This window comes from Cynara cardunculus (assembly GCF_001531365.2).
Source record: "Cynara cardunculus var. scolymus isolate 2C chromosome LG 11, CcrdV1, whole genome shotgun sequence".
Lineage (NCBI taxonomy): Eukaryota > Viridiplantae > Streptophyta > Magnoliopsida > Asterales > Asteraceae > Cynara > Cynara cardunculus.
The window spans coordinates 6371601-6391578 of record NC_037538.1 but is presented as its reverse complement, the minus strand read 5'-3'; the positions used below and the strand labels follow the sequence as shown (position 1 = coordinate 6391578).

The following is a 19978-nucleotide window of genomic DNA, read 5'->3' as shown; positions in this document are numbered from 1 at the left end:
CAATCTAGAAAAAGTTAAAGGGGAAAAGATGTCAAATTACTAAAATACAAGGGTCGGATTTGTTGTTTCTAACTCGGCCGGCTATTTTACGTTTCCCCAGCACCCCCAAGGACCATCTCTGATCTCTTCTGTGTTGAAAATGGAGTAAAAAAGCAGAGGAGATCAAAAAACAACCACGAGAACAATGGCCACCTAGCTAACATCACTTTCTCTCTCTGGATTTGCCTTGTTAATATCACTGCATTGTGATCAATCATTTGATACCCAACGACAAGAACTGAAAATGTATTCTGTTTCTTAAAGCTGAAAATGGGTTTGTTGGTAGTGATACTACTGGAATTTACAATCGTTTAGGACACCATTAATTGGTGGAGCTTGCCGCTAGATAAGGATGTATAGAGCACAAAGAAATGGGAAGTCTCCCACTTCGGGCGAGAGGATTGATTTTAAGTTCTCAAAATTTCAAGCTCTTCAGGTGAACAACGATAACCCATCAATCAATCTTTCTGAATTGTCTTTTTTTAATCTTCAAGATTAATGAATTTATTTGCGATACTTGTTACAGTTTTTATGGTAGTGTTTGTGGTAGATTCATCTTAATTTTTGATAAAAATGGCTGGTTTTGTGTAGTTGTTCTAAAATGTTTTAAGAACCAACATGATACACTTCAAGTGCTTGATAAAATTACTGAGAAGGATTTGTGAATCGGTAGGCGTAACACCATTAAGAGCTTCAAAGTCAATCTGAGAACTTTTCTGAAACTGCATAATGTTTGATGATTTATTGTAGTATTAGTCGCAATCTAAGAGAATGACTTCATGTTGCTATGATGTTTGATGATTTCTTGTATTATTTGATGTTTCTATGATTTATACGAGTTCAAAACTTGTCTTGCTAAGAACTTGGTTTTTGATCATATTGTATCCATGGTGATTAATTACCATTTTTGGTTGGGATTTTATTGTCCTAGGTACCGAAAGTATGGGACAAGCTTTTAGTGTCAATCATCTCTGTGGAAACAGGAAAAACAATTGCAAGATCAAACAAAGCTATGGTGCGAAATGGGAACTGTCAATGGACAGAAACTCTATCCGAATCTATCTGGATTTCAAATGATGATTCTTCAAAAGAGCTTGAAGAACATCTCTTCAAATTCGTTGTTTCTATGGTACAAATGATCTTGATCCTTAAAATTTCAAACTTTATCATCTGACCATAATCTTCCAATCGATTGTGTGGCTTTAAACTTCGGGGTTGTAAAAGAATCTTTATTTTGTTCTAGGGGTCTGCTAGATCTGGCATTCTTGGGGAAGCAACCATCAATATTGCACGATACTATACAAGTTCAAGATCATCTGCCCAAGTTTCATTGCCGTTGAAGAAATGCAACTATGGCACAATTTTACAGGTAAATCGTGTCTGAACCAATGTGAAAATTATAACAATAATTGGTATCAACATAATCCAATAAGATATTACATAAAATCATGCTCTTTTCATAGAGCATGTATGGATGCAATTGTCTTATCGAGAAGTCAAAATTCACAACCTAAGGTTTGTAAAGATCCACCAATACCATTTAGATCAAATGACACTTGGTATGTCTTATGAAGGGTTATTTAGCTAAATGATCAACTCATTATTGTTTTTTTTAAATCCATGACCTTCTCACAAGTTTCTAGAAATTTTTGTGTATGAAAGTGGCATTCTTTTGTTAATCAGCAACATTCTCAAACCTGTCAGAATAGCATGGATCAAAAAATAACTATCTGATGTATGACAGTATGAGTGTTCCTTATAGACTTATGCTCTCATTTCAGGTCAAAATCCAGTGCTTAACACCAAGAACAAAACTCAGGTACCTGCATATGACAAATTGTGTTGCTTGTGTATGATATTTCCGTGTTCCACTTGATGTTGACAGTTGTCAGTGCATATCAAAGGGTTGAAGGACCGAAATACTCGGGCTCCAATGCAGAAGCCTTGGACGAAGATTATGATGATGGGAGTAGCAGATCAAATGGGTCAGCTGCCTCTGTTAATCTGACTGTTAAATCCCCTTCAAGTCAAGATTTGGCTCCCACTTCACTTCTTGGAAGGATTAAAATCATGGTATGTTACAATGATATAGATTCTCCAAACTTTGACTTTCTTGGTCAATAAGATTAATTTGAACTCAGAAATCGATATGCTTACTTCAGTTGTTAAAGAAACATTACATAACTGCCTAGAATTTTGTTAAAAATAATACAAATTTAACATTTTTGGTGCTTAATTTGTGAAATGATCCATATCAGTTTGAACCTGAAAATAAGATTGTTGACTTTGACCCCAGAAGTAAAGATTAATTTTGAATTCTATGATCTGTTAAGATATTTGCAGCTTAATAACCTAGAGGCTTCTTTAGATCCTCTAAAGATTGTAAATGTGGTTCCATTTTCTTGTTTCCCTAAATGCAGGAAACAAGTTACGAACCATCTGGTTTTAATCAAAACGACGATTCAGCTGAATATTCTATAGAGGAGAGATTCTATCGAAAAAATCATATAAATGGAATCAAGCATAATCTTAATGCTAGCTCCAGAAATAGTTCACCACGAAGCAATTACCCCATCGAAGAAGATCTTTCCATATCAAACTCAAACAACTCATCTTTCAAATCAAGGATAACCCATGATGACCAAGAACAAGAGTACGAGGAAAGCCCCCCGGCTGTTCTTCCCACATCATCTGTGACGAAGACTGGTTCTTCAAAGAACCTTCTAGAAGCGGCTGAGGACACCATCGAAGAGCTCCGTGATGAAGCCAAAATGTGGGAGAGGAATTCACAGAAGTTAATGCTTGATTTGGAGATCTTGAAAGAGAGATTCTCTGATCAGTCCAAGAATCTGTCGGATGCTCAAATGGAGCTTTCAGCAGCACAGACGGAGTGTGATGGTATGAAGAAAGAAGTTGATCAACTGAAGATGTTGCTGGAGGAAACGGTTGTCAAACAGAAGGCCACAGTGGAGTCAACATATAACTCCAAAGGTGGAAGTCAACTTCTAAGGGAACTTGAAAATGAGCTAAAAGCTCATAAAGAAGCAAATGTTGATTTATCTCAACAGCTAAAGAGGAATCAGGAATCAAACATCGAGCTTGTGGGTATTCTTCAGGAACTGGAGGAAGCCACGGAAACACAGAGAGCAGAAATCGAAGAACTTCTGGAGGTTAAGTCAAAGTTTAGCGAATTAGAAAAGTCTTTCAATGGCAATTTGGTTGAAACCAGAAGCTTACAACTGAAGTTACAACAGATGGAGGAATCAGAGAAGACTTTACATGCAAACTTGCAGATTCTTGAACAAGCCTTGGAAAACAAAATCAGTGATTTGGAGAACGCGAGAACTTCAAATAGCCATTCAATGTCAGTACTTGAGAAAGAATACAAGAGTTCCTTATCTGTCAAAGAAGAAGAAATTAACAGCTTGGAATTGAAATTATCAAATTGTATCTCAGAAAACAAAGAAAGCGAAGCGGAACAAATGCAAGAAATCCAAGGGCTGAAACAAAAAGTTAGTGAGGTAGAAAAGGAATGTAGTGAGCTAACAAATGAAAACTTGGATCTCCTTTTTGAGTTCAAAGAGTCGAAGAAAGTGATCCAAGTGAGAAATGAGGCTATTGAAGAAGGTCAAAAGCAACTGAAAGATTACAGTTTGAAAATTCGAGAGCTAGAGAGTTTGAATGTGGAACAAGAAGCTCAAATTTCTGATCTTGAAAAGGAGAAAGAAGAGCTACAAGAAAACATGGAAGTTGCATTGAAAGAGAGCAACATAACCTCTAAATGCTTGGATAATTTAAGGAACGATCTGATGGTGCTTAGCAGCAGTGTCGATTCACAAGTCTCTGCCAATAAGCTACTAGAACGGAAAGCACTGGAGCTGGAAAAAATTAAGCGTGAAGTGGAGCTTCGGTTGTTTGAGGTGGAAGAAGAGAATGTCAAACTACTTGAACAGGTGTCTGCATTGGAGAGTCAACTGAGGCTTGTGAAAGACGAGCATGGCGTCGCACAATTGGAGTTGGAGAAATCTGAATCTGCGATAGCTGATCTTCAGAATGAAGTCGAAAAGTTGCAGGATGTGGAGAAGTTACTATTGGATGTTCAAGAGGAGTGTGAATATGTGAAAGCTGAAAAGCAGAAATTGCAAGACTCTGCGGAGAATCTCATTGAGGAATGCAATTCTCTTCAGAAGTCATATGAAGAGATGACAAAGGGAAAGGCGGAGCTGTATGAGCAATGTTCACGTTTGGAGATCGAATTGATGGGAGCTCGGGAGAATCTGGTAATTTCTTCTGAAAGGGTAGAGGAATTGGAAGAAAAATATTCTTCTATGCTGGAGGAATACATGTTCAAAGAGAAGAGTCTTTCTTCACACTTGGATGAACTTAATCAAGAAAACTGGCAGTTAAAGGAGAAAGTTACAATGGAAGAAAGTTTGTTGAATCAAATGTACTTGGAGAAGACGGCCGAGATTGAGAACTTCCAAAGTGAAGTAGAACATCTCAAAGAGGAAATTTTTCGGCTTCAAGAACAAAAGGCAAAGGTGGCATCTGAAGCCTTAGAAGAAATCTCAAGTTTAACTTCTGAAAAATCCAAGTTGGACTATTCTCTCAAAGAAGTTCATTCAAGAGCAGAATTTATTGAAAACCAGCTTCAATTTGTTCGTGAGGAATCTGAATCGAAGATTCAAGAACTAACAACTGAGCTTGATGCCATTAAACAAAGCCATAAGAAACTGACGGCAGATCACGATAGGAAGTCAAAGTTTTTGGCTGGTTATAGAGCCAGAGAAGAGCGGAGAAAGACAATGGAGAACGATCTCGAACTTAAACTTACAGTTTCAGAATACGATCGCCAACAGCTCATTGAAGAATCTGCAAAGTTGAAAGATAAGCTGCAGAAAACTTCAAAGCTTGAAAATGAAGTATTAGATCAAAAGAGAAATCTTGATAAAGTAAAGTACGAAAAGAGTAATCTTGAAGCTTCTCTCCTTTCTGTTTCTAGTAGCTTGGAAGAGCTTAAAGCTGAGAAGATGTCTTTAACTGAAAAGATGTCTATCTTGGAAGCATCTGTTTCTGAGTATGAGGATTGTAAACATCAGAGAAATGCATTACAAGAAAAGCTACTGAGATTGGATGGTGATCTAACGGCTAAAGGAGCATCATGTTCGCAGGACGCTGAGATGAAAAACGAGCTTAGTAGGATCAAGAGTGGAAATTTGCAATATCAGCTGAAAATCCAACAACTTGAAGGCGAAAAAAACGAATGCTTGAAGAAAGTCCATGCTCTGGAGGAAGATCTGAAACTGCTGTCAGCCAAAAAAGATCAAACCAAATCAGGCAGTAAAATGGTTAGTTTTGTTCTCTATTTATTCTCCATTGTATATTATTAAGTTTTTTGTACCAAATTTAATGTTAATTTACTTAACAACCAATTAAATTCTTGAAAGAAATATAGCCTTTTAGCTGGAATCTGTAATATCAATATTATTTTCTATCTTCTGTACCAGGGTGTTCAGGAAACTTATTCTCAAGAAGATACTGATTATGCAACAAAGATAGAGATGCTGGAAGCTGAGCTTGATGAGGCTCTTGATGCAAATAACAAGTACAGAGTCCAGCTTCAGAGGTGAGTAAACATCAATGTGAGTTGTCACAATTCTAGTAAAGGATACTCTTTGTCAAAAAATATGTGTCCACTTTCGAAAGTAAATACTTACTTTTTCACTTCTACCGTTATATTGTTAAGGGTAAAATTGTCATTTAGTTAATAAAAAGTGTATTACACATTTTTTGAACTCTGCACAATTTTCATTGTGGACATTTATTTTGGGACGGAGGGGTATTACAAAGGCAAACATCTTGAGTTAAAAGGTAAAAGCATCACTAGTGTGCACAATTGTTAGTCGTGGCAGTCGCAGTGTCAGAGTTACAATTCCTTAGGGGATTAGGCTCTTTGTGCGCACTGGACTCTTAAGCCAACCACCTAGTGGGCCGTTGTATACCTGATTTGCTTCTTCTTAGAGTGGGGTGGGGAGAGGCAATGTCGGCCAGCTCGGGGGTTGCCAGTTAGAAACCCTTTTGCATAAACTCTTAATTGGTCAACATATCTCTCCAGGCTAAAGTCCGAGGGGCGTAATAGTCTTTCATCAACTCCTGGGAAATCAAAGGGTGAAGGTGAAGTAGTAACGAAAGAAAGGTTCGAAAGGACAAAGTCATCATTGGAGACAGAGCTAAAAGACCTTCGTGACCGTTACCTTGAAATGAGCCTCAAGTATGCAGAAGTAGAGGCCGAACGAGAAGATCTTGTAATGCAGTTAAAAACCAACACCACCACAAGGAAACGATTCCAGTTCATCGACAACCCATGATAAGTATACGCTATTCATTCAATCAAAGATTAATAGTTCATATCCGTACTCTTAAATACACTAAAAATAATGTTCACGGCACGGGGTGGTATGAATATGAGCCCATGCACGTCGACAACAACATGTTGCCACCAGAAAGAAATAAAACGATATTGTTTCGAGAATCATTAATGGTTTTTCGTTCTATTTTTGTACGTTTTGAAGAATAGAATGTATAAATATAGTCCATCTTGAAGAGAAGATGCTTATTCATGATGGATATAGTTCATGGTAATTTACATATTTTAATTCAAAGTGTAAGATGCCTTCTTTGGACCTATTTACAAACTAATTTTCTAGTGTTCTTTTTTACAAATTTTACAGTTTAACACAAGAGGGAGTGGTGGAGTCAGGATTTGGGTCTAGGGGGACCAACAAGTATAAATAAAATAAAAACAAATATTAATTTTCCAAAAATGGTAAAAACAACGTTATTATATTCATGACACGTATGACGTATCTATACGGATTTAACGGTGACCTCGAGATTTCGTTTTCTGTAACTTATCTATAACGTGTTCATTATCTACCTTAGCAAAAGCATCTTTCTTTTCATACCCTACAAAAACATGACGTGAGCACTTACAACGACCAAGAATTTTATCTGATACAAGGCTAGCAAATACGATAAAGAAACACTTATAAGCTAAAAAATACCTACCAACAATTCATTTTGATGACCAACAATACTGTTATCCGATAAGGAAAGTGAATGGTATTATAAAATATTAAATTATTAGTATTAGAACTATAAAAATTGTAGTTTTGGCAAATAAAATTCAAAAACAAAATAAATATTTTAGAACCATTAATATTATCATTAACTTTAAGAAAATCAATAATAATTATATATAGAAAATATGTATATCTGAGAATTTATCACCTGCATTTTGCTTTAAAATGTTATGATGAATTAATTTGGTTATTTATCCATGTTTTTTTTATTAACTTGGATGTTTAAACCGTTATGCGAATCGACTAATATTATAGATCTGTTTGAAACAAAATACATTAAATATATATTTGTTCAATTGTATTTTATGGGAGAACAATTGTTCGATTAGTTCAATCTTTAAATCAGTTGATTTTTTTAAGGAATATTATTTGATATGTGTTCCATCTAGGGATGTTCAAAAACCCGACCAACCCAACCCAACCCAACGTGAAATAACTTAACCCGAAGCAACCCGATGTCTAATCGAGTTGTAAAATTGTCAAACCGTAGATATTGGGTTACAATTATTTGAACCCAACTCAACCCGATGAACCCGATATCCTTTTATTTATTTGATTTAATATGATTGTTTAATTTCTATTAATATATACATTAGACAATTACACTATCATGTATGATTTTCATATACACATATTTTCAATCTATACATATCTCTATATACTCATTCATATATATGTTCAGTAACTGAAACATATATATGTAAATAGAGAAAATTGACTGAATGAGATATAAGTAAGAAATATAGATAAGTTATATCAAATGGTTGATGATTTAAAAAAAAATTATGAGTAGAGAAATAACATATTCAAGATTAGAAGAATATTTTAATATATCAAAGTATCAACCCGACCAACCCGTACGGGTTGGGTTAAGATTTTTTAAATCACAAGCATTGGGTTAGGTTATTTAAATGTCATCAACCCGATCAACCCAACCCATAAACACCTCTAGTTCCATCACATCAACAAAGTTCATGTATACTAAAATCGTAATTAAATATAAAAACCTTATTAAAAATTAACATGACTTACAACAAAAGATGATGACATAAACAAGTTTTAACTGTATTTTCCAATGAAACTATAAGTATAATGAATAATAAATAATATTTTAAAGTATTATATAAATTTAAATAAACTTCTTTTTCAAAAATGTATTTTAAAAAATGATTTTAAATTTAAAACTTTTTTTTCTTCTAATACAAGGGCAGCCTTACGGCCTTACCTTCGCTTTCTTTGTTCATTGCTTTATTTTTCTGGTCTAAGGGACCGTTCATCTAAATGTGTCTAAATGTTTAAGGGTCGTTTATTAAATATTTATCCGGGTAAGTACTTACTAAGTCATGTTATCTTACCAGATGAATATGTTAAGAACCAAAAGTCTTATCCGATAAGTGAGAGCGACGACTCTTACCATGGTTAACGCTTACCGACTATATTGTTATATACAATGCCGTTTTGATGAACTAAAATCTTATCCAGTAAATAAGTGATAGTGTTAAATTTTACTGGTAATCGTTTACCGGGTAAATGTTTGGTAAACGACTCCTTAGTCAATAAGTGTTTACTGGTAAGAGTTAATACTCTAACTTATTTTACTGGGTAAGTCCATCAAAATAGTATCATATGCAACTACTTATTCGGTAAATGCTACCGTTAAAAAGTCAACACTCTAACTTACTTTACATGATAATATTATAGTTCATCAAAGCTGTATCGTATGCAACAATTTATCTGATAAGTGTTTATTGGTAAGAGTCAAACACTCTAATTTACTTTACCAGGTAATATTGCATTTCATCAAGACAGTGTTATATACAATAATACCAGTAAACACTTACCGAATAAGAATCGTAATCTTCACTTACCATAACAGGGTTTCGTCTTTGTCACGCGCCTCTAAGTGGGCTATAAATAAATTTAGAGTTGTTGTATTTTTTCAAATGGGACCCATAAGTGGGAATTGTTTTCTCCTTCTCTACATGAGCAAGCAAGACATAAAATCATACGGCGGGCAAACTCTTAGTGCTTCATGATTTTGTTGTTGGAATGATCGAAGAATCAGAAAATTGAACTACTTGTATTTGTGATCTTGGATTCTTAAATCTATCAGCCGGTTTCGATTATAATCATGTTCAAACCCTTCTGGTAATCTTCTTACGTTCATTTTTTTTTCGATTATAGGGTTTGATTTATCTGATTGTTTGAATTACTTGTAACGTTTGTGGAAGCTCTTCGGTAGGGATTGGTCTTTTATTCGAGTTTTGACCAACTTGATTTCAAACGATAACTGCTAGTTTTGATTGATGTATACGCACAAAGCAAAGTTCTTCATAAGAGGCGAAAAAAAGAAGAAATTAACGGACTTGTAGAGAACTTGAAGTTGTTTTCGGAGTCGATGTAGTACTCCGATCAAGAATATGTGGATTGGAAGACGCAAAATTATCTGAACAGTTTCCTCAACGTTGAATTTTACAAAACGATTACTCCCAACTGAAGAGGAGTCCCTTTTGAATCCAAAATCGTAGCTTTTCTTTTTTCAAATGCAAAATTGGTATGTCTTGCAACTCCATAGTGTTTTTATTTGACTAATTATTTTTGTAGTATATCATAGTCATCAATTTTTAGGATGAATGGAGGCATTTTTTTTCCCAATGTTAACCTCAAAAATTAACTTGGTTGACAGTAAGGTCAAATATGAAGAGGGGTATCATAAGTAGATGTATGCAATATTCTTAACACATTATTACAGGTCAGATAAGTTCCATTTTTCAAAATTGAAGTGGGTTTTCACCTTTACTAAGTGAGTTCTATCCTTGGTCGAGTCTTCTGATTTTTGTTTGTTGTGCTTCTACTTAATGTGGTAATATGGGTTGGTACTGCAAGTGAAGTGGGGGAGTTCTAATAACTCGAGCTATTTCAATCGCTACCATGAATGATTGTCCATTTTTTAGATCTTTCTGCAGTTGCTCAGTTAGTATTTCCTTTAAACTTCAGAGAATATTATTCGCTATCAAATATGATATATATGCAAAAACACACTGGCTAGTGTCATTGATCTGACATTTGTTTTCTCACTGGAAGGTTGGTAAACAGAGACTATTTTGTTCTGTATTGTTGGGGATGGGGGGAGCTTTTGGTTTATAGATTCTAACCTAGCACTTTCTTCATTCTAAATCGATGTCAATGTTTTCAGCATTGTAACTCCAAAAGGACCAAAACAATCTATTGCAATATATTTTTGCATAGTTTATCGAATGGCAAATCTCTTTCATCATCTTTTGTATGAACTTGATCCTAAAGGTGCCCAATATGATACTCCGAATTCATGATGAACCAGTAAATTGCCCGTCTTGTATGATGTGGGATATGGCTTTGAAAAGTCAAAACAAGCGCAGATTGGAAAACCAATGAGTTTTCATGTTCCTACTACTGAATTATACCTATAGTTGTAAACCTGGTGCCTGTTGTTTTCTAGAAGAGTTAATATCATTGCTGAAAGATGATGCTCAATTGTAAATCGTTTGCTTATAACCATTTGAATTTTAAACCTTAGGGGTCATTGGGGGACTGTCTCTGAGCTGAGCACTAGAGTTGGTATCCATGGGACCATATGTCTTCCTATGAACCTCTTGCTTGGTAGTTATAATAGGATGTTCATATGTTGATACAATCATATGTAATGGCGGAATTGTATTTATGTGCATGTTCCAGTTGAAGATACAATCTTTTTCCTTTTTTCACTTTTTTGAACTCTCGTTCCCTCTAGGGGTTCTGAAGAACAGGTTCACGCGCAGGCATATGGAGATAGACCTGTATCCCGCATTCCACCTGGTGAGGCTGCTGGGATTGTCGTCGTCTTAAAAGATAAAAGGTTTGCTAGTCTTCTTAAATCTGTTGACATACCTTACATAGTTACTTAAACAATTGATGGCTTCCCAAACCTGGTTAATTTTGGAAATGATTGGTATGATTAGCACTTATCTTTATATATGTAAACTATGCAACTACTGGCTTGGCATGATGCAAAGAAAAACTCGCATGTATAATATTTGTAGAGCTTCAGGTTTTACATTTTCACATGAATGGACATCTTTTGTTGCATCATGAATCAATAATTTGATTGGGATGGTTGGATGCTGACAAGCTTAGCTACGTAACACATCTGATTTGTGATAGTGGCCATCTTGTTTGAAACTGGTATAGGTTGCTTGAACACCTTGAGTTCATGAGCCATGGTGCTTGTGTGCACAATGCAATTCTGTGTTAGACTGTTTCTATCTGCTCAAGTAACAAGCACCTCGGGAAAACTAGGTTATCAGACCTTCCACCTGATAGGCAAAAGCCATATAAACTCATTGGTAATATGGTGTCTACCCATCTAGAAGATGAGCATAGACGGGAGAACAGAGGTCAAATAAATCTACCCATCCAGTGTACAACTGTATTTAATTCGAGGGAGTTCCAAATTTATATGGAAAATGCGAAAAGTTGCTTGAATAAATTGGCCTACAAAACCACAAGGTTCACATAGGAGTCTTTCTCTTGCAACCATCAACCCTTGGCCTGTAGGCAGTTTGTAAATTGTGCCCTTGGCAAGTAAAAACTCATGAAGGACTATGTATCCGCTTGGGAGGATGGGTAAATCCTATGCATATAAAACCAGTTGAAGATTTGGCATGTTGGGTGAGACTGACTCCCTAGACAAGGGACGTGTGGCCTATTTATATTTGAGAGGGACACTGAGTACGAAGATTTCATGCAGCTACTATTGTTAGGCCAGAGATTAAGCACATGTATAGTAGAAGGAGGAAATAGTAAGTAGGGGGCAGATATATAATAAGTCATGAGGGCACTTTTATACTTTTCATTAGAGAGTTGTTTAGTAGTTAGAGGAGTAGCAGAGTTGGTTAGAAGGGAGCGGGTTGGTGTTCTTACAGTGGGATGTCAACTATAAATAGGGAGGTGGGTAGGTGAGGATGTGAGAAGTTTCTTGCCGTAACAGGCCTAGCCTCTGGAAGAGAGCAGCCTCTCAAACAACTGCGATTTGTACGCGCTTGGTGAGAAGTCAATAAGATTCAGATAATATGCTTCAGCCTTCAACAATTGGTATAAGAAACAGAGAAGAGAAGTAACATGCCTACAACTCTGAAACCCCTTGCATCAGCTGAGAAGGAAATTTTGTTTCATTTATAGCAAGTACATTGTCGTGTACCTATGGAGCCAACTCTCCTTGTCTAACTTGCTTGCCAATCTTGTACACTATTCTACTATACTGGTTCCATGGTGCTCAAAATGAGTACAAGTAGTTTCCCAAAAGCCACCCGTGTTTGTTATATTTATTTAACGTATAGGAGGTTTGATTTTACAAATTTCATGGATTCTGATCAGCTTTCTTACTTTGATTAAATCTCATAAATAATGATATGTTTTTATTTTGACCCAATCCCTTTTTCTGCCTGTCAATTTCTTATAGTGCTAGTGAGTTGCAGAAGCTTTTGTCCAACAAAGATGCATATCAACAATTTTTACTTTCTCTTGACATGGTCCAAACTCAGATTCGTGTAAGTTATTATACAATTTCATGCTATTTTGTTGTCTGCTTACACATTTTCATAACGTCTTTCTCCCCTGTGGTACCAAAGAGAACACCAAAAGACAATCGGGAAAAATAGTTGTGATTGGAATTGACGTTTGTTCGATACGAACTGTGGCTTCCATTTACTTTTATGAATAATTATGCGTCATGTAACCTTCAACCGAAAGAATATTTTGAGCAGTGAAATCCCAATTTGAAAACATTAACTGAATAACTCCCCTAGGGTTCTGGGACATGGATGATGTCCTTCCATGCTCTGCTATATAAGGTTAATTCATTTTGTATGTTTCAGTCACACCTAATGTATTAAAAAGAAGTCAGCAAAGCAGTTTCTAGAGCCAGCAAATGAAAGAAAATTAATGAAACAGAAACACAAAAATAAAGCAAATTGACGTATTAGCTCAGTTGGTTAGAGGATTGTGCTAATAATGTCGTCACATGTTGAAGATTTACATGAGCTATGTATGTTCTCCCTCCGTCCCTTGAAAATTGCAACATTTGCTCCCTTGAAAATAAAGCAGTAGCATTATCATTATTACAAACAAGTTTATGGTATTGACTTTGGCAGACCAGTTTTTTATTGCCTTTGTTGAGGGTATTTAGATATTCAACAAATAGTCAAACTTTCTCAATGAACTTTTTGCCAAGTCAAATGCCACAATTCTCATGAAACAAAACAAGTATGTCTTTATGCATTTAAAAACTAAGCTGTTTGAAGCTATGGATATCAATTCTAACATTTACCCCCATACCTTCTTTCTGTTCTTGATATCAGCTGAGAGATGAACTGCGAGATGAAACTATGCAGCTTGCAAGTGAGTCTTCCATAGTCTGTTTGTTTTTTCCTTTGTGTATAAATACTGAGCAATGATCACACCTTTGAAATTATAGAACAGTAAGTCAACATCATTTGTTGACATAATGGTTCTTTTATGCAGAACACAACTTGGAAAAAGAACCACACATCAGGGAGCTGCGAAACCAGGTAAGTACTTCATCTGCCTTGTACCAATTGGCTCTGGGAACTTGAACACTTGAAAGGGTGGTGATCCTTATAGAAATCCTCTTTTCCGTTTTTCCGATATAGTGCCAAATAATACGGGCCACTGAACTGGCTGCTGCAAGAGAGAAGCTCCATGAGCTCGAAAAGCAGAAACAAGAAATCCTCAGATTTTACTCTCCTGCATCCTTGCTTCATCGTCTGCAAGGTAAATTCTCTTTTTCAAAAGGATTCACTTGGCCGCTGTACTTCATATTTCAATCATCTTTTGCCCACTAGTCTTCTTTTCCAGCCTACTCTTAACCTGCTTTTAAAATTTTTATTAGCCGACTTTCTCTCTTTGTCATACTTTTCACAACTTGGGGTATTTTCACGGAACCACCTCCTCTACCCTTTGGGGTAGAGGTCAGATCTGCAGACATCTACCCCACCTCGGTTCGGATATACTGGGTCGTTTGGTGTGGTTTGGTTTGGTTTTCTCTTTTAAAACCAGCTTTTCTTGACATATTTGCCCATTAATGAGCATTTGCATAAAATTGTTTTAGCACGGTGAAACTAGTCTAGTTCACTTTTTCTTTTTGGCCCAAAGCAGGATTGGCAGGCTATAATCTTTATAATACAATAACGAAAACTTAATTATTGGCCATTGTACTATGTAGTTCTGTGTTATTGCTTTATCTTAACCAGTTTTTCAAATCTTTATCATATCCGTCTTTCTCTCTTTGTTACACTTTTCACAAGTCTGGGGTCTTCACATAAACAGCTGCTCTATAAGTCTATTCTTCGGGTCAGGTCTGCTTACATCCCTCCCCAGACCCCACCTCAAGTGAGATATGTAGTTGTTGGTTTGGCCACCATGCCACAAGCTCCAACCATTTTCACCCATTAGTCTTAATTCCGGGCCAAAAAGAAAACGACTTAACCAGTTTCCCGCTATTAAAATGATGTTCTGTTGGCCCTTGTTAAGGGAAATTGTGTCTAGAAGCACCTGTTTTAGATTGAAAAGTACAGGTTTGGCCACTGTACCATAAAATATCGTTCGGCCACCAGAATGTTCCGACCATTGTTTCCCACTGGTCTTCCTTTCAATCCCCCAAAAGAAAAACTTGTCCAGTTTTCCCTTGGTAAAAAATATGTTATATTAAATGCTGATTAAGGGCTGATATGTCAGGAAATCCCTCTTTATGGTCAGAAAGTTGGAGCAGGTAAAAGATATTGAAACATGAGCTACGATGGTCAAATAGATGACTGTAATAGTAGACAAAAAATGTACTCAATAGTACAAGGTTTACACACATACATTTTAGGCACCGTACCAACTAGGGAAGGGTTCAAATGAAAACAGTAAAAAAGTTGAAAACATGAAAAAAACGGGTGAAAAAAATATAACAATGTGGATATCAAATTAAAGAGAATAAAATACTCGTTTTTTGGTATAATTTGTTTAACTCCAATTTTGATTATATTTAGTCTCTCTTTTATTAAGGGGGATAATCTTTTTAGTTTTAAAAATGAAGTTTTTAAATTAATCACATCTCTTGAATCAAATCCATCTAACGGTTGAAGCCTGTTTTCATGTTTTCAACTTTTTTATAGTTTTCAGTCGATTTCTCTTCTCTATTGTATACTAGTCTTAGCTTTTCTTCTTGTACTATTAGTTCGTTAGTATTGTGCTTTTTGTTCCTTTGTTTGTTTGTTTGTTTTTTTACCCGTTGCTTGATTGCACAAATTTTCACCTATAGTTTGCTCTCTTTGTTTCTTCTATTTTTGGTTTTACAAGCCGGAAAACAACCTCCCTACCCCTTTGGGGTAAAAGGAAAAGTCTGCAGACATTCTACCCCAGACCCTACCTATATTAACCCGGTTTATTTGGTTTTAGTTATAATGGTTATGATCGTTTGCAGAGGCAATGCATAACACGGAAGAGGAATCAGAAGCTCTCCACCAACAGCTTCTCGATCGAGAAATTGATCTGACTGCTTTCGTGCAAAAGTACAAGAGGCTGCGAAATTCGTACCATAAACGCGCCCTTACCCGTCTAGCAACCAACATGTCTTTGGCTGGTTAAGAAGTCATGTATGTTTTCAGGAATTCTCCAAAGGGATACTTCATACTTCTTTTCTGTCTGCCATACTTATCAGAACTTGCAACTGTTTCATGATTTCTGTATATATATAGCATATTACCTTAAGCTATATAGCTATACCATCTTTGTGCTATCAATGGTTAACTTTTTGCAGCTGATGGACTGAAAATCAATCATCAACCTGCTCATCAAAGAACTGTGGTTTGGTATACAAAGGTTCACAATTAGGTCTGTTTGTTAATAGAGATGCACAAGGCGTGGGCCTTTCAAACCTGTTTTCAGTAAGTAAAGAAAAAGGCTAGGTTTGGGTTTGAAAGAGGGCGCGGTCGGGGTTTTTTAGGCTGGGGTTAATCTGGCTTTTTTCAGGCTTAACTGGTATTTTATAACGCCTTTTCGAACATGCTTTTTCGGATCGGACCTAGGCTTTGCCTTGCACCAAAATTTCAGCCTGATCGGGTTTTAAGGCCTAACTCGTACCAGGCTTTGTGCTCACTAGGCCTGGGTTTTTTGGGCTGGGCTTTGACTTGGGCTTTTTTGTGCCTTTCTAGTTTGTTATGCCAAGCTGGAGTGCTGGACATGGCCAAAAACCGGTCCTGGGCATAAACAGTGACAATCTGGACCGGTCAAAGAGGAAAGGCCCGGTTAAGATGTATGAGGCCAGGTTATGAGAACCGGTCTCAGGCCGTACCCAAATCGGTCTCACTTAATTTTTTTTATTTAAATTAATTTTTAACATATAAAAAATATTTTTTGAAGAATTTGGTCAATTAAATACACCAACAAATACGTTTTTATTATAATTGGGTGAATCAAAAACATGTTTTTGTTATAAAGAATTTGGTCCATCAAATATATTTTAGAATATTTAACTGGGTCAACTGAATACACTAAAAAAATACGTTTTTATCATAATACACTTAAAAATACATTTTGGTCTCCAATCAAATACACTTAAAAATAAATTTTAAATAAAAAATCGGGTCAGGCCCTTAACCGGTCCTGGTCCCGAGCCGTGCCTTATTTTTGGTGGAATGTCATAATCGGTCCTAGATTGCGGGTCCTGGTCCCGGTCCTCCGCCGGGCCCATTTGGCCATCTCTATGCCAAACAGTATAATAAAAACAAAAGAACCCAGTAGATCATGTGCAAAAATAAGGTATAGGGATAGGAAAAGCTGTTTTCATAAATACTTTGGACTTATAAAACAAACAATTAAAGAAACAATATAATTGTTGGAAATAAGCATCGGTTATAGTAAGATACTAGATAACATCGACAAATGTGTGGAAAATAGGTTAAAACAATTAAGGAAACACAAAATGCAGTATCAACAATCACTGATGAAAAGTAAGAAATGCCAAGACAACCCTATGTAAAACGTAAGACTTTGATAACCTAACGCACTACCTCTTCCCCTGTCTGACCCTCCATCTGCTCCAACCTGTCTATGTTACCATTCCCGTTCATAATTTGCTACCCTACATGTTCCTTTTGTGTGTGTTTGTGTTTTGCAATTACGTTCATAAATAAGGTACGGAAACCATATGATACATATATTCCATCGAATCTCAACTTTTACTGATCCCAAAGGTCGAAATCAACAAATTTCCAACTTACGAATCAAGATGCATTCCGAGATATTTTTTCTTTCAAGTTATATAAAAGACGATATTACGCTTGCTTGGCGACAAACACGAAATGTTGCTTTAAACTTTGTGATGTATATATCGATTTTTTTCGAACTATAAAAATTACTATGTTTGACTTTACAAAGTCAACTATTCGTTTTTGTGTAGAGAATGGCTAGTAATAAGGCTCCTTGAACACAACCACATAAATGATGCAACAAATTGAGAAAATAATTATGAAAATATCAAAAGTAAGAGCCGACTTGGCTTGGTCACTCAGCTCCATGTTCCTTCCTCCAAGCCGGTCAACCATGTCTGGGACCGACTCCCAATTTTCTATGTCTTTCATGTACGGGTCTTCCAACCTCACCCTCATTTTCTCGGCTTCACGGCTCGCGGCTTCCTGAGCCAAGGTCCAATCGTAAAACCTTCGCTTCTCCGAGTTGCTCAACACGTCGTAAACTTCTCTTAGTTTCATAAACATTTCGGAGGCTGCCTTGAGTGGGAGAGAGGTGGTGTCGGGATGGTATTCTTTTGATAGTCGCCGGTAAGCCGCCTTGATCTCTTCCAAGTCGGCTTCAGCTGGCACCCCTAAGAACCTGCCATTGTTGAGTTGAAGGGCTGGCTTAGTAATGTCTACCGTTCTAGTGTTCTATTTTTCCAAAAAATAACAATAAAGATTTACTATTTGCGACGGCCTCTAGCGTCACTATGTATAGGTGTTGCAAGAAATTTGGTCTAGGAGGTTAACAAGCCTAGGCCAAGCTGAGCTGATGAGGCAGCTCGCTTTACTAATTGAACCGAACTCGAGCATAGTATATATGGTTCGGGCATGACAGGTTTAAGAGCCGAAATGAGCCAAGCCCATTGAAATATTACTAGAACAAAACCCGTTTTATAAGACGTCAAATATGTCAAAATACCCTAATTGACTGTTTTATAGGATTTAGGTTTGTAAGTCCAAACAATTATCCGTTATATGTAAAAATGTTACAATAAGTTGATAATACGTTTTTTGACCGTCCTAGCTAACTTTTTGAACATTTTTGAAATAAAGTGTCACATTAGTCTTTTTAAATGATATTGTTTGAAAAAAAGTATCATACAAAAAGATTTGTTCATAGGACATTTTTATAAAAGATTTCTATAACAAATACTAATAGGAAACTATGTATCTGAAGTTTCATAAAAGACTTGTTAAAATGCTCAAATACGTCTCGAACATCTTATTATAACACCTTTACATAAGACATATATATTTGTTTGGTCCAATAAAACAGTCTGGAAATTTAATCATATTTAATGTTTTAGTATATGCCGATTTTGTTGTAATGTATAGAAGTCGTTTATGGTCTGTAATTTTAGTGTCAACTATAATACTTTGTGAATACCGTTTTAGATCATTGTCACTATTTGCGACACCCTGTCCGTCGCGTAGGATCAGGTTGTTTAGAAAGTTGTTTCGAATTCATACTAACAGAGATCTTCGCGACAGCTAAAGGTGTCACTAATAGTTGGACTTCCGTCGCTATTTGTGTGTGGATGAGAGAATGGAGAATACTAACTGGTAATGAGAATCTGTAGAATTGTTGAGTAATTCAGAGAATTTTTCACCAAGCAAGTTGTTTGTCTGCTCTTCTTCTTCTTCTACCTTCCGGGTGGTGTTGCCGCTGCCGCTGCCGCCAACCCATCCTTCATCCTCGTTCTCCCAATGAATTCTGGTATCAACTCCTGGTGGTGCTCTCTGCCTTTCTCCTCCTCCTTCTGCTGCATAAATCCGTAGAATGCTTCTGCCACCAACTCGAGTGGTGGGTTTCCGGCAAGCGACACTGGTGGTGGTGGTGGCTCCGCCTCTTCCTGGCAGGAGAGACAGTGATGACGAGGGTATTGCTGTTCTTGCAGCCATATGATTTTGGTGGCTGAGGAATTGAAACTGGTTTTAGAAGTATCTGTTTGGTTCAGATGATGCTATTCCAAAATATTGTGTGGCTCGTGGTGTTTTTCCCAGCAAATTGGACCCATTTCAGATGGTTCCAAAGTAAATTACTTGTTCTAGAGGATAGACAATGTAGATGCACAAGGCCCGGGTCTTTTTGGGCCTGGGTCGGATCTTCCGAGCCTGTTTTCAATGAGAAAACATGGGTCGATTTTTTTTAGACCTAGACCGAGATGGTATGGGGAGGGCTTAGGGTTAAATAAGGCCTGATCAGGCTTTTTCAGATATTTTTGCACTTAATTGGGCTTTTCTAGGTTGGGGTTTTTTAGGCCAGGGCTAGCCCCAATATTTTTGCTTGGCTCGACCAGGTTTCGGACTCACTAGGCCAGAGTTTTTTTGGGTCAAGCCTGGGTTGGGATTTGGGCTTGGGGTTTTTTGTGCATCTCCCCGATACACAATACAAATACAAATACAAATATCTATATTGGTATTCAGGTAAAACTCCTAAAAACTCTTAATATAATATTGGTGAAACAGAAACACCAATAT

General features: G+C 36.6%; 3 protein-coding genes across 3 annotated transcripts; 2 read left to right on the top strand and 1 right to left on the bottom strand.

Moving 5' to 3' along the window:
• Nucleotides 1–2810: 2810 nt before the first annotated feature.
• Nucleotides 2811–6407, top strand: LOC112521025 (myosin-2 heavy chain-like). The gene is made up of 3 exons (XM_025129651.1): nucleotides 2811–5387; nucleotides 5547–5665; nucleotides 6155–6407. Exons 1-3 carry the CDS (start codon nucleotides 2811–2813, stop codon nucleotides 6405–6407), a joined length of 2949 nt encoding a protein of 982 aa, XP_024985419.1.
• Nucleotides 6408–9126: 2719 nt separating this feature from the next.
• LOC112521969 (vacuolar protein-sorting-associated protein 37 homolog 1-like) lies at nucleotides 9127–16022 on the top strand. Its single transcript, XM_025130992.1, has 7 exons — nucleotides 9127–9329; nucleotides 10951–11055; nucleotides 12658–12745; nucleotides 13556–13595; nucleotides 13719–13765; nucleotides 13868–13988; nucleotides 15685–16022. Exons 1-7 carry the CDS (start codon nucleotides 9313–9315, stop codon nucleotides 15846–15848), a joined length of 582 nt encoding a protein of 193 aa, XP_024986760.1. The 5' UTR covers nucleotides 9127–9312; the 3' UTR covers nucleotides 15849–16022.
• A 1546-nt stretch (nucleotides 16023–17568) lies between these two features.
• Nucleotides 17569–19463, bottom strand: LOC112521869 (NAD(P)H-quinone oxidoreductase subunit T, chloroplastic). Its single transcript, XM_025130863.1, has 2 exons — nucleotides 19059–19463; nucleotides 17569–18092 (listed from the first exon to the last, which is right to left on the bottom strand). The coding sequence occupies exons 1-2, from the start codon at nucleotides 19397–19399 to the stop codon at nucleotides 17669–17671; spliced, it is 765 nt and encodes a 254-aa protein (XP_024986631.1). The 5' UTR covers nucleotides 19400–19463; the 3' UTR covers nucleotides 17569–17668.
• Between the last annotated feature and the right edge of the window lie 515 nt (nucleotides 19464–19978).

Coding starts and splice junctions, on each gene's coding strand:
- LOC112521025 (XM_025129651.1), top strand. CDS start 2,811: ATGTGGGAGAGGAATTCACAGAAGTTAATGCTTGATTTGGAGATCTTG. Junction 5,388..5,546: donor CCAAATCAGGCAGTAAAATG/GTTAGTTTTGTT, acceptor CTTCTGTACCAG/GGTGTTCAGGAAACTTATTC. Junction 5,666..6,154: donor TACAGAGTCCAGCTTCAGAG/GTGAGTAAACAT, acceptor ATATCTCTCCAG/GCTAAAGTCCGAGGGGCGTA.
- LOC112521969 (XM_025130992.1), top strand. Junction 12,746..13,555: donor TGGTCCAAACTCAGATTCGT/GTAAGTTATTAT, acceptor TCTTGATATCAG/CTGAGAGATGAACTGCGAGA. Junction 13,596..13,718: donor TGAAACTATGCAGCTTGCAA/GTGAGTCTTCCA, acceptor TCTTTTATGCAG/AACACAACTTGGAAAAAGAA.
- LOC112521869 (XM_025130863.1), bottom strand. CDS start 19,399: ATGGCTGCAAGAACAGCAATACCCTCGTCATCACTGTCTCTCCTGCCA. Junction 18,093..19,058: donor TCTACAGATTCTCATTACCA/GTTAGTATTCTC, acceptor CAACAATGGCAG/GTTCTTAGGGGTGCCAGCTG.